The sequence below is a fragment of the Barbatula barbatula genome, assembly GCF_947034865.1.
Source record: "Barbatula barbatula genome assembly, chromosome: 9".
In the NCBI taxonomy this organism is placed as follows: Eukaryota; Metazoa; Chordata; class Actinopteri; order Cypriniformes; family Nemacheilidae; genus Barbatula; species Barbatula barbatula.
In genome coordinates this window covers 18,826,227-18,840,434 of record NC_136772.1, presented here as the reverse complement: position 1 = coordinate 18,840,434, position 14,208 = coordinate 18,826,227, and the positions used below count along the sequence as shown (strand labels likewise).

Sequence of the window (14,208 nt, the reverse complement as noted above, 5' to 3'; positions counted from 1 at the left end):
ACTTTAAAAGTTCTAAATATCTTCACTGCAAGGAGAGAACCTTGTGTCCTCTTTTTAATAGTTTGCTAAACATACTGGACTGTGGTAGCAGACAGTGGAAAATCTTGAGCTCCTCTGCCCACACCAAGTGCCAAATGCTCTTAAGTTTCTTGGAGAATAATAATGGATAACCTGCATTTAATTTGGTGCCTTCACTCTTCTGACATGTTGAGGAAACTGGACGTGCAGCTCAGCCTGGGATATTCTGAGCCAAAACATCTGGGTCTCTCATCAATCCACTGAAACTGAAACCTCACAGACTCCTCAGAGTATAGGGAAAATGAGAGGAGGAGACACGCCTGGATTGCTTCAGATCCCAACTGCTTCTAAATCAGGTCCGCCTTTGAGCTGAGGTGTCATTAGCCAAGGGTGTGCCTGTATCTGGATATTACTCATAGATTTGATGGTAAACATGTGTTTACTGTAGTGTGCATACCTCTAAGGTGTATCAATTAATGCTTAAGTCTGAAATTAATTGGAAGGGAAGGGAACATACAGTGTTGCTATAGCTCAGTGACTCTGTCAATCAGCTGCTTAGAGCAGATATGGAGGTCTCTAAAAACGTAGCTCCAAAACAGACACGATGTGTAGAACAAGCTCACTCCTGTTTGAAGAATTCAAAACAGACTCTTTTTACTTGTTATTGCAGACTTTCAATTATGCTGCAAGAAGACAGAATGAGTCAAAGTTAAAGCTTTTATGGCATACAGTATAACATCCTGGATTAAATTAAATTTTATTTATACAGCGCTTTTCAGAATGTGCATTGTTACAAAGCAGCTTTACAACAGAAAATAAGAAAAACAGAAAGGGTATAAACACAGCGCATGGTGCTTATAGAGCAAGTAAGATCCTTATAATAAATAATATCTAATAAAAACAGTCTCCCGGTGAGCAAGCCAACACGGCCCTGTGGCGAGGAACCCAAACTCCAATGATAAATGAATGGAGAAAAAACCTGAAACCAGCCTCAGTCGGGAGGGCCAGGTCCCCTCTGACGTGTCACAACTGTACTCAGTGACTTAGATTAAAAGTTACATTTTAGAGTAAATGTTTATGAAAAATAGGGAGTGCTTATTAGTTGTGATTTCGAAAATTTAATTTGTTGAAACTGTTATGGTAATAGTAATAGTAAAAAATAGTAATGGCATAATTTAACAGAGTGCAGCTATAACTTAGTTTAGCATTAAATACTAAGTATTGTAAATTTAGAATTAATGTGACGAGTAGTCTTTCTTTGCTCTTGGTTGGGGATGGAATTGCCTGAGCTGGAGCTTGGATTTTCAGATGGTCACTTTGCTCTTGGTTGATGATGGAATTGCCTGAAATTGGAGCTGGAATGGATAAACTTCGCTGTGGTGGCCGCTATGCATTCTGCTGGATGTTTGTCAGCTAATATATCTCTCTGATGGCCTGGAGTGTAATGTCCTTGCAGAAGACCTGATACACAGCAACAAATGCTTTAGTACTATTTCAGAGCATCTGGTGACACTTGGCATGAGTATCACAGGGTAAGAGCTGCAGTTTCCTTCTGTATGCAGGAAATCTTGGTCAGGTCGGTCACGTATCGTGCAGTAGGGCATTCTTTGGAATGCAATAGTAGCTTTCGCTTTTTAGTTCATTTAGATAGTGAAGATTTACTTGAAGATTCAAATTACCTTTTTATTTTTGGACCAGATAGTCTATCCTTCTTTATTAGATTCCTCCTCCTTTTGTTTTGCCCACAGTTCAAGGAACAGCAGTGTAAGTATCGCATTCTGTCAACAATAAATAGCCATATGGATTGAGAGTCAAGGTTGCAGAACCCTTCCACCAATATAGAGAGGTTTCTGCGGGAGGGCTTGAACTTACGAGTGATATTAATGCTTGTTCTCTCTATTTTCCACTGCATTACAAAAGTGAACCCTTGTCTTCCACTTGTCATGGTGAAGGGTGAACGAACTGACTGACAGGAGCAGGAATCAATTTTAGTCAGCCTTGCCTTTTCTTGCATTCTAACGTAATGGCCTGTAATATATAGCCCTCGTGGCTAAGTGGATTTTGACGAGATGGTTGTGGATGAAGAACCTGGGCAGTTGAAATCTTTAGCAAGGTTTTAGCAACTGATTTACACATCGTGTGCTAAGATGTGTCAGACTGCTATTGATAACACAGTGTACTATGCTATAGGTTAATTTTCTGGATGCTATAGGTTCATTACTGACAGGTAAAAATGGGAATGTGCCCTGTAAAAGTGGGGTACACTGGACAAATCATTACACTGTAGGCTATATAGGGGTGCTTGGGGCTACCCTTATAATTTTTTTTAATTAGATATTTTAATTCACACCGCAATTGTGTTGCCATGTGTCCCTTGTCACTTTCTATGGGGTCAGTAGGAGGTATTCCCAGTTGTGGTTGTCATATAGATAATCGTAGATAAGCATTCACTGCTGCTGGGTGTTTCGTGCAGTTTCATACTGACCTCAAATCAGTTTTATATCGCTACAAATGTTTTATATAAAGCACACTAGTGACTAATGAGCTTCATTTAATATGCAGACATGCTCTTTGCAGGCATATATCACAAATGGCAGGTTATTTGGATCTGTCGGTTTTTCCACTGACTTGTCTTCTATTGTTACTGTTCCTGAAAGTCACTCAAAATTTGCATAAAATTATTTCAGCTTTGTTGTGTCACTGGCCACACCCACATCTTGTTGCCATTGGTCACTGTTTTCAGTAGCCACAGAGGTTTGTTGCAGTGAAAATTGCCAAACTCCCATTGAAATGAATGATATTCTGTCACCCTGTCACTTGTCAAAAACGGCTACAGTTTGATCTTATTAACATGTTAATAGGTGCCTGAATAATAAAATGCTGATTTAATGGTACAGGCATGACGTTATTGCCCACTTGGTTATTCATATTTTAATGTGACTTCAAGCTTGCAATACGGTGACCGAGCTTTTGCGTTTTTAACCTTGCATAGAGTATGTTTTTGGACTAAAGCGACACCCCACTGTGGAGCATCTGTGTGTTGGATAGTGGGGCCACTGCGGTACTCATAACCTCAGGGAATTGGGTTTGCCTCTTTATAACAAACAGAGTCTGGCAGGCACTGGGTAGTCTGGACATAAGCCAGTATGTGGTTTTTGTTGTCTCCGAGCTGAGCATATATTCTCTGTCTGAAATGCGAGGACAGATGCACATGTTGGACTCTCTGAGTGTTATAGCACAGCTGTAAGAATCATTAGCATGTCAGGAGAATATTCCACTCGATCTTGATATGATATGCATTCAAACCTCATATAGATCTCTTTATAAGGATTATGTTATATGTGAGTCTCTGACCTCCATTATGTAGATTATGGAATAAGATTGGAATCATGGATCTTTAAACACTAAAGATATTTAATACGTGTTAACATAGTGTAAAAAGAAACCAACAACAGTTGATGTGAGTCATCACAGCCAACTGAGCCTTGATAAAGCTGACTAAAGCTGCACTGCGTCATTTCTGCACCACTAGTGGCACCAAATGGAATTTCTAAAATAATATAACTGGTACCAAACAGGTTTCCAATACACTTCCCCTACTGGTCACAGAAACAGCCTAACATTGTGCCAATTGGCTTAGCCATGTGCTTCAGTCTGATTAGAAATCACAGTCAAACCTAATGTAAAATGTTTGTACAGCACCACAGAATTTAGGGAAGGCTACCAATTGTTTACGCATAATTAATAAGGCATATGCATCAAGAATTGTACATACAAAAATGACTAAATTAGTCAAACCTGTTCATTAGAAGGAGGAGTTCCCAATATTTTTGTCCTTATCGTGAACTCCATATCATTTGGATGGAGCCTAATGATCCAAGTATTCTACAAGCTGCCCACTAGCTGTGGTATCCCTCCTCCACCCTGAATTCTCCCTTAATCGAATTTACTCTATTTTATCCAATTCTGTAGTCTGAGGGGCTAGCTCGGAGCTTGAGTTGAGTCTCAGGACTGAACTCCACATAACACATCAAGCTAAATTGATTTTCTATTATTATTTTCGTTTAGATTGGATGAGCAGGTGAGCTTGTGAAACTGGAATAGGAGACTGTGCTGTATTTTAAAATGACACACAACACATGACAACGTTTTACTTAAGAATGCAAACCTGTATGCATTGCAGGTGGTAAGATGAACACAGTAACACAGAAGCTCTTGTCAGGCATTGAAAACATCCTGTGCTATTTTGCCATGTCTCCGTAGACCACTATCTCTAAATATTCATAGCTCAGGTTTACAGGCAATGTGTGAAATGCAGCACGATGCTAATTGGCTCTGCCTGCCCGCGTTTTTGGGTGTCTGTGATGTGGGAACGTGGTGAGCGAGGCTGTTTAAAATGCAGAGCAGTGATGGCTGGAGGAATGCTTCAGTTAATTCTCGCCATCTGGTCACTTTCACTGTGACTCAGAACTATCACCCCAGCACATACTGCTAGCCACGACATAACACACACACATACGCTTACATATTCAGGCTTTGGTGCATAATTTATTGACCTACCTTGCTATCTACAGCCTACATAAACTGCCTTCTAAAACATCATCTTAACCCTACTTAAATCTCACAAACAATGAATGCAGCTAGCATTCCTCACATGAAGCACACAGAAGATGCAACTCGAATGATCATTTTAAAGCATTCTAAGCCTTCTTCATAAAGGATACATTTGATGCTGCCTCATTATTCAGAATATATTTTGTGTGTCTTTAGAAGGTAGGCAGTATAATAAGTTGCCTCGCTGCATAATTATGCTGCCTACCTTTTGGAACAGCGTCAGCGCGCCTATGATGCGTCAAAGTGCTGCATACTCACAACGCTTGGTATTGAAACTCATACTGTACAGTGCATATGCCCTACCTTAAGATCCTCAATATAGAAGCAGACAGGCACAATTTCAACTGCACACAAACTTCATTTTTCCTTTAAGTTTAAAACAACCACACAAACAGTTTGTGTGGCCAGTGATGGATAAAAATTGTGACTGGGGCTCAGTCTGCTGTGGTAAATGAACCTACAGAATAAGAGTAGATGAAAAGTTTGTTTGATTTAGTTATATTTGGTCTTCCGACGGAAGAATGGAAGACAAGGAAGACCCAAAGGCGTTTTTTCTCTTTCATACAGGAGACAGAATTAAATTCTTAGCTAATTTAATTTTCACTCAGCTAATTTAAATTTCAGCATGTCTTTGAAGCTGATTGCTTTGCAAAATGACCTATATTATGTCACCAATAATTATGTTATGACAGGCAGAACTGTGTGTAACCTTCTTTGAAAAAGAAAATAGAAAAATCTTTTTAAAAAGTGTTACGGCACACTTAGTACTTTGTTGAACTATACAAATAGATTCATCAAGTGTTACATTATAAAATTTGATAAATAATTTTTTTGCTTTAAAGTGTGTTTACGAATGAGAAAATCCCAAAAGGCATCTGGCACTTTGCTTTCCTCATGCATGCATAAGTGCACAGGTGCTCAGCCTGAGAAGATTTGACATGTGATCGTTTACCTTCGGTCAAGACTCACTCTGTGGTGAGTGTCAACAGACAAGGGCAACAGATGGAGTCAACAGACTCAAAGGTGGTCTCGCCCGGGGTGCAATTCAATGTAGAACCGCCACTGAGTATATCACTAGTCTACACAGAGTTCTGGGCAGTGATTTCACATCAACCCAATGCTTTATACATTAGTTGACCAAAAAAACACTTGATTAGGATTAAAGGATCCTAGACCAGAGACTATAATATGAAATATGTTGGATGTTTTTGGAGAACTAACTAACATCTGCTGGTAGAATTTTCCATGACAGGTTTCCAAATACAGATTTACTATGTAAATTAAAATGACTCAATTTAGCTACAGAGTTTATGACTCAAACTGGCTAGTAGGACACAGAACTAACCAAGTGCAGACTATAAAACCATTGCCCTGCCCACATTTACTGTATGCCTAAGTCAGTTACAAAAAATTAAGCACATTGAGTTTTATTTTTCTCCTTTCCTGTGTGAATAAAAACAATTTGCACATACTAGAAAGCTGCGTCCGGCATGCTTGTTTGTCTAGAACTCAGGACTTTTGTCTACTAAATGTCTAGTGACAAACTTGAGACATGAAAGGCCAATGAGCCTCAGTCTTGTAGCCCAAGCTTGACCTAAAAAGAAACAGTTGATGAAAGATTGAATTGTACAGCTGACAAGGGGGCTGCAGGAAAACAGTTAGGCAGAAGGAAACAAAGAATCATGGGTTAAACTGGAGGAAGAGAGCCAAGAAACGGAGTTGACATACGTTGCTTGCTTCTTTGTCTTAGGTGTCCACCAGCACAATCGTTCACATTTGTCTTCATTAACAGCTTAGAGAGGTTCTGTGACAGTAGAGGGTCGGCTATGGACTTACAGAATTTTCCAGAACACTTTTGCAGGCTAGCACAGACACATCAATCTGCTTTTCATTCTGTAATGGCCTAATGATTTTGTCCACATGACAAAACCCTGTTTGTCATATGATATGGAGCTCAGAGCAGAGATGATTCAACTAGCAGTTGGCTTGAACTATGCAAAACTGCTCAGAGAAAGAACAAGGAGAAATCATGCAACGATTAATGTTATGATTTGAGTTCTCGAGTTATGATTTAACAGAGACACATAGTTACAGAGTTTACCTTAGTGAAAAGAGGACAGCTGAAAGATGGAGATAAGCTTTGTAACAAATGCCAATTAGGTGGAAGCTGTAGGGCGTTTAGATGAAATCGCCAGTCATAGAGGATTAGGCAAGGCTCTCTGGCAGTGGCATGACTTTTTTGCAGCCTATTTGTCTTCACTGTCAACAACTGCTCGTTTTTCTTGCATGTTTAGATGCAAACGTACTGTGTGAGATGATCTTGCATTACAATTGTCTCTGAATTCTGTATTTCTTTACATTTTGGTTGTGTTGACCATTTTTTACCTTTGTGGCACAATTATGTATTTGTTAACTTTCTGTTAGGACAATGTTCATATCTTTACAATCCAACCTTTTGTTGCAATTTTGCACAATACATTTAAATTGGAAAACATTTTTCATTATTTTATTTGCTCTCAGTTTTAAAACAAATAATTAGGATCCGACATTAATTTTTTTTAAGTTTTATTTTGGGGCATTTTTGCCTTTATTTGGACAGGTATGGTTTTAGAGAGGACAGGAAGTGAAGTGGGCAAGAGAGGGGGGGGGGGGGATCGGGAAAGGACCTCGAGCTGGGACTCGAACTCGGGTTGCCCGGAGTGCAACAGCGCCATATGTCGGAACACTCCAACCCAAGGCTATTGGCTCCGACCGACATTAATTTAAATGACAGCTTTCAAGGAAAACGTATTTACAGGGATCTGTCTCATGTATGCATTGGTATCATCACACTGATCCTCATTCCCATCTCAATGGCCACTCATCCCCAACAGCACTAAAAAGATTACAGAGAACCATCAGAGCTGAGCTTCACTGGATCTTAACCAAATTACATAATTTTTCATCTCAGTAATGGGATTAGGATAATGTAAAGGTGCGCATGCTTTGGAGAAACAGTGTGGGACAGAAAAAGGCTTTAGAAACCACAATCAAAAGAACTGTCTGTTTGTCATTGCAGCTCTTCAATGCAAACGGCTGTGTCTTTTCTCAGACACCACTGTTGTTGTCTAGTTGTTCCCAGTTGAATGAAGCGGAGGGTCTTTGGGTGTTGCTAGCACTCTCTGTTCTGTGTCTGCTGGTTGAGTGAGGTCTAGTAATACACTGAGTGTTCTTTAGAGTTCCTCTGACTCTGTTCTGGACGAGCAGATGGAGAATTGCTTTCCTTTGTTCGACTGCAGTGCCGCATTTGGCATTTCATTCAAGTTAAGTAGCTGTATTCACCAGAAGCTGCAGATACCAACGCTGATTCTGAGCTACTTGTACTTGGCTTCAGGCCAGACTCTATTGCACTATGAATGTTAATTCCTGGTAGTAAAATTGTGGTAAGGACCCGAGCACAGTTGCCTTAGATTTTAAATACACCATTTTTTTAAGCATCTGCTGGCTAACTAGATCTAGATTGAGCATTGTGAACCAGTCAAGTGCGGTGATGGTGTCTTGGAAATGACTGCCTCTCATTTCCCACTACGTGTATTTTCCTTGATGAAGAAACCTGGGTTTCACTGTGCTTTGCTAATGCCATTACAGTTTGCCTCAAGATGTGAGTGGTATTGTGTGGTTGTGACCCCTTTTTTCTATTAAGTAGAGTGCTGGTGTTAGTGTGCCAGTCTTTTCATAGCTCTGTTCTACTTTTATAGCTCAGAATATCATGATTCTGTAAATATGGCTAATGGGAGCGCATTAGGCAAACAAGAAGAAAATCTAGAATTAGTCCACAGAAAGGACAAAAGAACAGGATCTTTAAAGTGTAATTCAGCCAAAATGATACATTAAGTATTTTTTTACTCACCTTTGTTTTGAGCAAACCTGTAATTTGGTATATTTTTTTTCTGTTGAACACAAAAGCAGCTGTTTCTACAGTAATTCAAGGACAGTTTGTTGTGAACAAGGGCTGTCAGGCTACCAAGAGGGCAATTGTGTTGTGTCACATTTTTACAAAGTACAAACAGCATAAAGGTTTCTAGAACATACATAGAGTTGAACACATCATAAACACAATTCCTTCCTTGTATAGAATTTAGTCATACAGTGCAGTGTAAATCGTTGCATTGCCTGGAGACAGTTTGAAAGTGTCATTTGGTATGCACATTAGATTCTGCCATAAACCTGATGTTGTATGCAGACTGGAGGTTAAGCATATCATTTGCTTGTCCCAAAACATTAGACATGTCATGGATGGGTTATAATGGAGTATTGATATACAGTAATGATCTTCCGTAAAGGTCATTGTAGGTGAAACTATTTGCAGATGTGTAACATGCAGTTCAGAGCTTTTTAAACTGGTGTCTGCAAACTGTAGAATGCATTTGGTCTTGTCATGAGAGACATGTTATATATATGCATTCAAATACATTTGTTTCATGGAATCAGGTGGATAAATAGATCAGCCATGTAGGTGTAATGTTTGGCATTTTTTGACCATTTTTTTCCATGGATGAATGGAAGTAACTTTCTTCTTTGCATAGGATTTTAAGTTCACACCAAGCTTATACCAATATTTTGTTGTTTTCTTTGTCTAATCAAATCAGTGTATAATTATACAAATCTCTACCAGGGACCTTTAAAGGTGCACATGAAACAAGACATTTAATAGGGCTGTACAGATGTGCTATCTATTGATACAACAGCAAAGGTCAGGAGGCGGTTTCGAAAAAGAAACAACAGAAAAGACCATTCTAATGTTTAAATATATTTATATTTTTGCACCTATTAATAAGTCTGGGAATAGAAACTGAAGTGCATTAAGTTGTCCAAACCTTTAAAAGGATAGTTCACATCAAAATGAAAATCCTGTCATCATTAACTCACATTAACAGATTTTTTCAAACCTGTATACATTTTTTGTTCTGTTGAACATTTGAAAGAATGTCAGTAACCAAATAGATCTCATCCCTGCAATCTGTCATTGCAGGGAAAATAAATACTAGCTGAGAAGGATTTAGGAATGTTTATTTAGCTGTTTTATGTACCAGAAAACATTAAATTAGAAAACACCTTACACTTCCACATTTTAAAACAATTACTTTAGTTTTGAAACAATTGTTATCCTGAGAGAAACATTTTTTTACTGACTGTAACTGTAATAATATTAGCTTGTTTTTTCATATAACTGTAAAGGATTACAGTTAACACATTTTTTATCCTGATTACTGTTATCCCTTTACATGTTATAAGTTACTCCTCCACCCTGCTTTTCCATCATGATTGACACACTCAAGACTCGGAAGTGATCACTACTTTTGGAGCAGAATGGCACCTCATGATTTAGAAATGTCAAGTGATCTCATAAATTATAAAGGCAACATGGTTTGCAGAATAAATATTTCATGGTATCTGAAAGCGAGTCGGATGCTCCATGGGGTTTGCAGTGACCAGTTTGAGAAAAGCTCAGACTTTTAGATAGAAAGAACTGAATTGTGAGCTTAACCTAAAGGACCAAAATAATACTGCTACATTAAGACATGTTTGGACTGTAACATTTTCTTTAAGCACACGTTGCAGGAAACTTTGCTATATTGGAAGACAAGGCGTGCTTCTGCGTTTTGAACCAGCTGGAGTGGTTTGATTGCCTTCCCAGGAAGACCAGTAAGGAGAGTATTGCAGTAGTCCAACCTTGAGATTATCAGGACCCGGACAAGGAGTTGTGCCGCATGCTCAGTGAGATAGGGTCTAACCTTTCTAATATTGAATACGGCATATCGGCATGATCGCGTTGTCTTTGCAATGTGATCATTGAAGGACAGCTGGTCATCAAATGTGACTCAGAGGTTCCTGGTTGTTTTGGAAGGAGTGATTGTTGTATTGCCAATTTGGATGGTGAGATCGTGTTGCACCATGGGGTGTGCCGGAAACACGAGTAGTTAGAAATTAAATGAACAAGGTCAAATAATCTTAACTAACAACGGGCAACAGTCCAGTTCAACAGTTAAAACAAGGTAACAGGGTAAATAGCAGACTTACGCACTACTGCACACTTCTGATGTCTATTCGCTTCTCATAGGGCGGGTTCTAAAAAAAAACAGTCTCACAGAGTACTCCAATGCATAGGAATCAGAGAGCGATGGCAAGAGCAAGAAGTTCAAATGTAGCTTTTGCAATCTGGAAATATAAGCACTACTTTTCCCTCGTTATGGTGAAACACAAAGAATGTTTATGTAACGTGCAACATATGCCCAGGAAGAAACAGGCTCCACGCTGGTGGCAAGTAATTCTAATCTAATGAAGCACTGTCACATGCCGCCACAACATTTTTAGCTGAGACCTTGTATATATATTTTTCCCTTTTGAAAACTGAGTTTTAGTCTCCTACCATACTAGTGTTTTAAAGTGTTTTCCAAATGCTGCCTATCTACACTGAAACGTTCTGAAAACGGTTTACTTTTGTAAGAAACTGTGAAAAATAAGAAGCACAGTAGACTTTTTAGACAATAGTTACATTCCCTGGTAATTAATTACTTTTATAATAACGTAACTCAGTTACCAAAACAATTACTATTTGTGAGAAGTAACTAGTAACTATAACTAATTACTTTGTTACTTAGGTAACGTGCCCAACACTGGACATGACGTGAGTGATGAAACATTTTCATTTTGGGCTGCACTATCCCTTTGTCCCAAAATATAAATAGTTAAAACTGACACACTGACATACCACATTTCCCTGCAAAGGAAACACTGTGACTAATCAAAGTTATGATCTGATTGTTTTTCAATTAAAGGAAATTGTGTCGCGTTGCTAAGTTGATTTCCATTTGTCAGATTTGAATAATGTTGCACGGTTTGGAGTGGCAGCAAAGAGCATGTTTGGCATACTGATGACAGTTTCACTCTCATAACCCAACTGATACCACACTGGGGAAGAATCAGTGTGCTCTCTCTTGTGTATGGGATCCATTTTTCCAGACCCATATTAAACAGCTTAATTGCCCCATCTTCCAGACTTTGATTTTCAGGGTGATATAATACATGAGGATGGAAATTGGCGGAGGAGGGGAGGTGATCTGCGAGGAAAAAGAAGGGGGATGGGGTCAGATATCCCCCTCTCATTCTCTGACACACTCACTCACGCACACACACTTTATTTCATCTATTATTACATATATTTATTTATTAAAATTGTTACTGGTAATTTATAACACAGTTATAACATGTTTATGCGTAAATTATTTGGAATTTGAAGGGCATTCCCTTTCCCATTCTGAATCCTGTCACTCACACTGGCCATCTGATGGGTCACAGCATGACACGTGTCAGTTTGATGGAAGATGGATGGCTCAGCTGTTATTCATTTAAAGCAGAAGCACTGAAAGAATGTCGGAAAATGGCTTTAAGAAGCTATGTCCTTTAAGGCATTTCCTCCAGTCTTGTTGGTGCAGCTGCAGAAACTATAACAGTAAGATTTCACACATTAGGAGCTGATAATGAGAGTTACTGTGATATTTCTCCTCTAGTGATTATCATTACTATTTATAACCTCCATCTATTTGAAGAGGCATTTGTAGCTGTGCGTTTGGCTGGACGGTTGGGAATAGAACTGGCTCTTTGAGCTGCATTAAATAGTCCTAATAAAAGCGTGATGTGAGTGTTCTGAATATCTCTCTGTGAACTCACTGTGCTTGTGTCGTTTGTGTGTTGCAGGTTTTACTGAATGCTGTGATGAGCTCCTGAGTAATCCGTTCTTCTTGGCCAGCTGTCTTGAAACAGCAGTGGCATCCCGAGAAACAAACAAAGACAACCAGCCATGGCTAGCGGTAACTAACCTGCCGTAATTGTGTCAAATACACAGTTATCCAGAGGGGTCATGCCCATTCAAAAAGCACGTTCCCCCTCAGATTTTTGAATAGTCAGTTTTGCATGCAACCTCCAAATGATGAGTTAGACATCTACCTATCAGTTGCACGATTCTATAGCAAGAAGCGGTATCAGGTATGAGCTGCACCCATGTCCTTCTTTTTTGCCGTTTTGATCACATACAGAAGCTTAACATTTATCAATCCGACAGAAGCATCAGCGCCGGCTAATAATGTAATCAGCATCTGCGTCAGTCGGGAGCTCGGCTAACGGAAACACACGCGTCCTCGAAACAAGACTTTTAGACTCATTCTATGCTAGTATGCCCCATCGTTTAGGCAAAACATTTGTTTAGACCCCTCAACCAAACAGGGGCAAGAGAACTGGACCAATGAACTGGGTTTTTGACTTAAAAGTGGCCCAGACCGATCCCAGTATGTCACAAACTACTGTGAGATCAGACTGCTCCAGATGCTTTCAAATGGCTCTTGCGATAAATTGGTTAAATCTGCGCAGTCAAACACACCTCTTGGCTTTTGGCATACAGGTAGCATCGTTTAAAGTGAATAACTTTTTTATTACAGTTCCATTTCAGTGTGCAATGACTGACAATACTCTTAAAGAAAATATATTTCTAAAATATTAAATAATTAGATTATATTAGTTAAAATTATATAAACAATATTTAAAATAAAACATAAAGAATTTACACTTTTCAAATATTAAGATGCACTATAATTAATATATAATGTAATATATTGCATTATATATATTTGTTTCATTATGGATGAAATTTCGTAGGGTAACCATTTTGCTTAATTTGAATGCAAACAATGACTCTTTAACTACTATAGCACAAAATTGTATTCAAGATATACGAAGCATACCAGACCGATGCATTTACCTTTAAAATGTTTAAAAAAATCACTGGGAAGAAAATTCATGTATCAATCAGATAGTTTTTTAAATGTAATTCTCGCAATGATTTGTGAGATGTTTTGAATACACTTAAGAGATATTCTCTATAATATTGCTTGTAATGTATGTATTTGTACGTATAGGACATGTTTCTGTTTGTTGTGCACACTGTGCCCCCTAAAACAAAATGGGTGCATGCAGTTGGGTGCATGTAAAATGGGTGCATGCAAAATGGGTGCCCTGCAGTTAGCCATACCATGCAGAACAGTCACACCACTTCTGTTCCAAAACTTACATAAGCATCATTGTAAGTTAGGGCAATAGAGGGTTTGGACGGGTCGTCCCTTTACCACCTGAACACCACGTGAGCCCTCCGGAGCGCGCCCCCGTGGGTAGCAAAACACTCATGATGACTGCTTACAATATTCGGCGCAACATTTCAGTGTCCAGGAACACCTGATTCCTACTGTATGTAAGTCATGTTCACGGGGGAAAGGGACGTCAATGCATTCCCACTATTCAATTCAGTTCCTGTAATGGCAATGTCTAGCTAAGTTAACTCTTCAATCCTAAAGAAGCACACCTGAACCAGCTAAGTCTGCCAAACTGCAGGCAAGTGTGTTGGAATAGAGTTGGAGATGAATCTCCAACACATTTGCATCCAGGGATCAAATTGATTAGCCCTTTTGTAAGACATCATCATTGTTGGGCAAGCTACTTGGAATATGTAGTGAGCTAAGCTAATAGTTACTCTACATTAAATTAAGC

At 39.0% G+C, this 14,208-nt stretch overlaps 1 protein-coding gene across 1 annotated transcript in view; it reads left to right on the top strand.

Annotated features, from left to right (window-relative positions):
* Nucleotides 1–14,208, top strand: part of enox1 (ecto-NOX disulfide-thiol exchanger 1) — a 71,708-nt gene that overhangs the window by 23,738 nt on the left and 33,762 nt on the right. Inside the window, exon 2 of the mRNA XM_079463625.1 lies at nucleotides 12,370–12,482. Coding sequence (XP_079319751.1) covers nucleotides 12,473–12,482 — 10 coding nt within the window. The 5' untranslated portion in view covers nucleotides 12,370–12,472. The remainder of the gene's footprint in view (nucleotides 1–12,369; nucleotides 12,483–14,208) is intronic.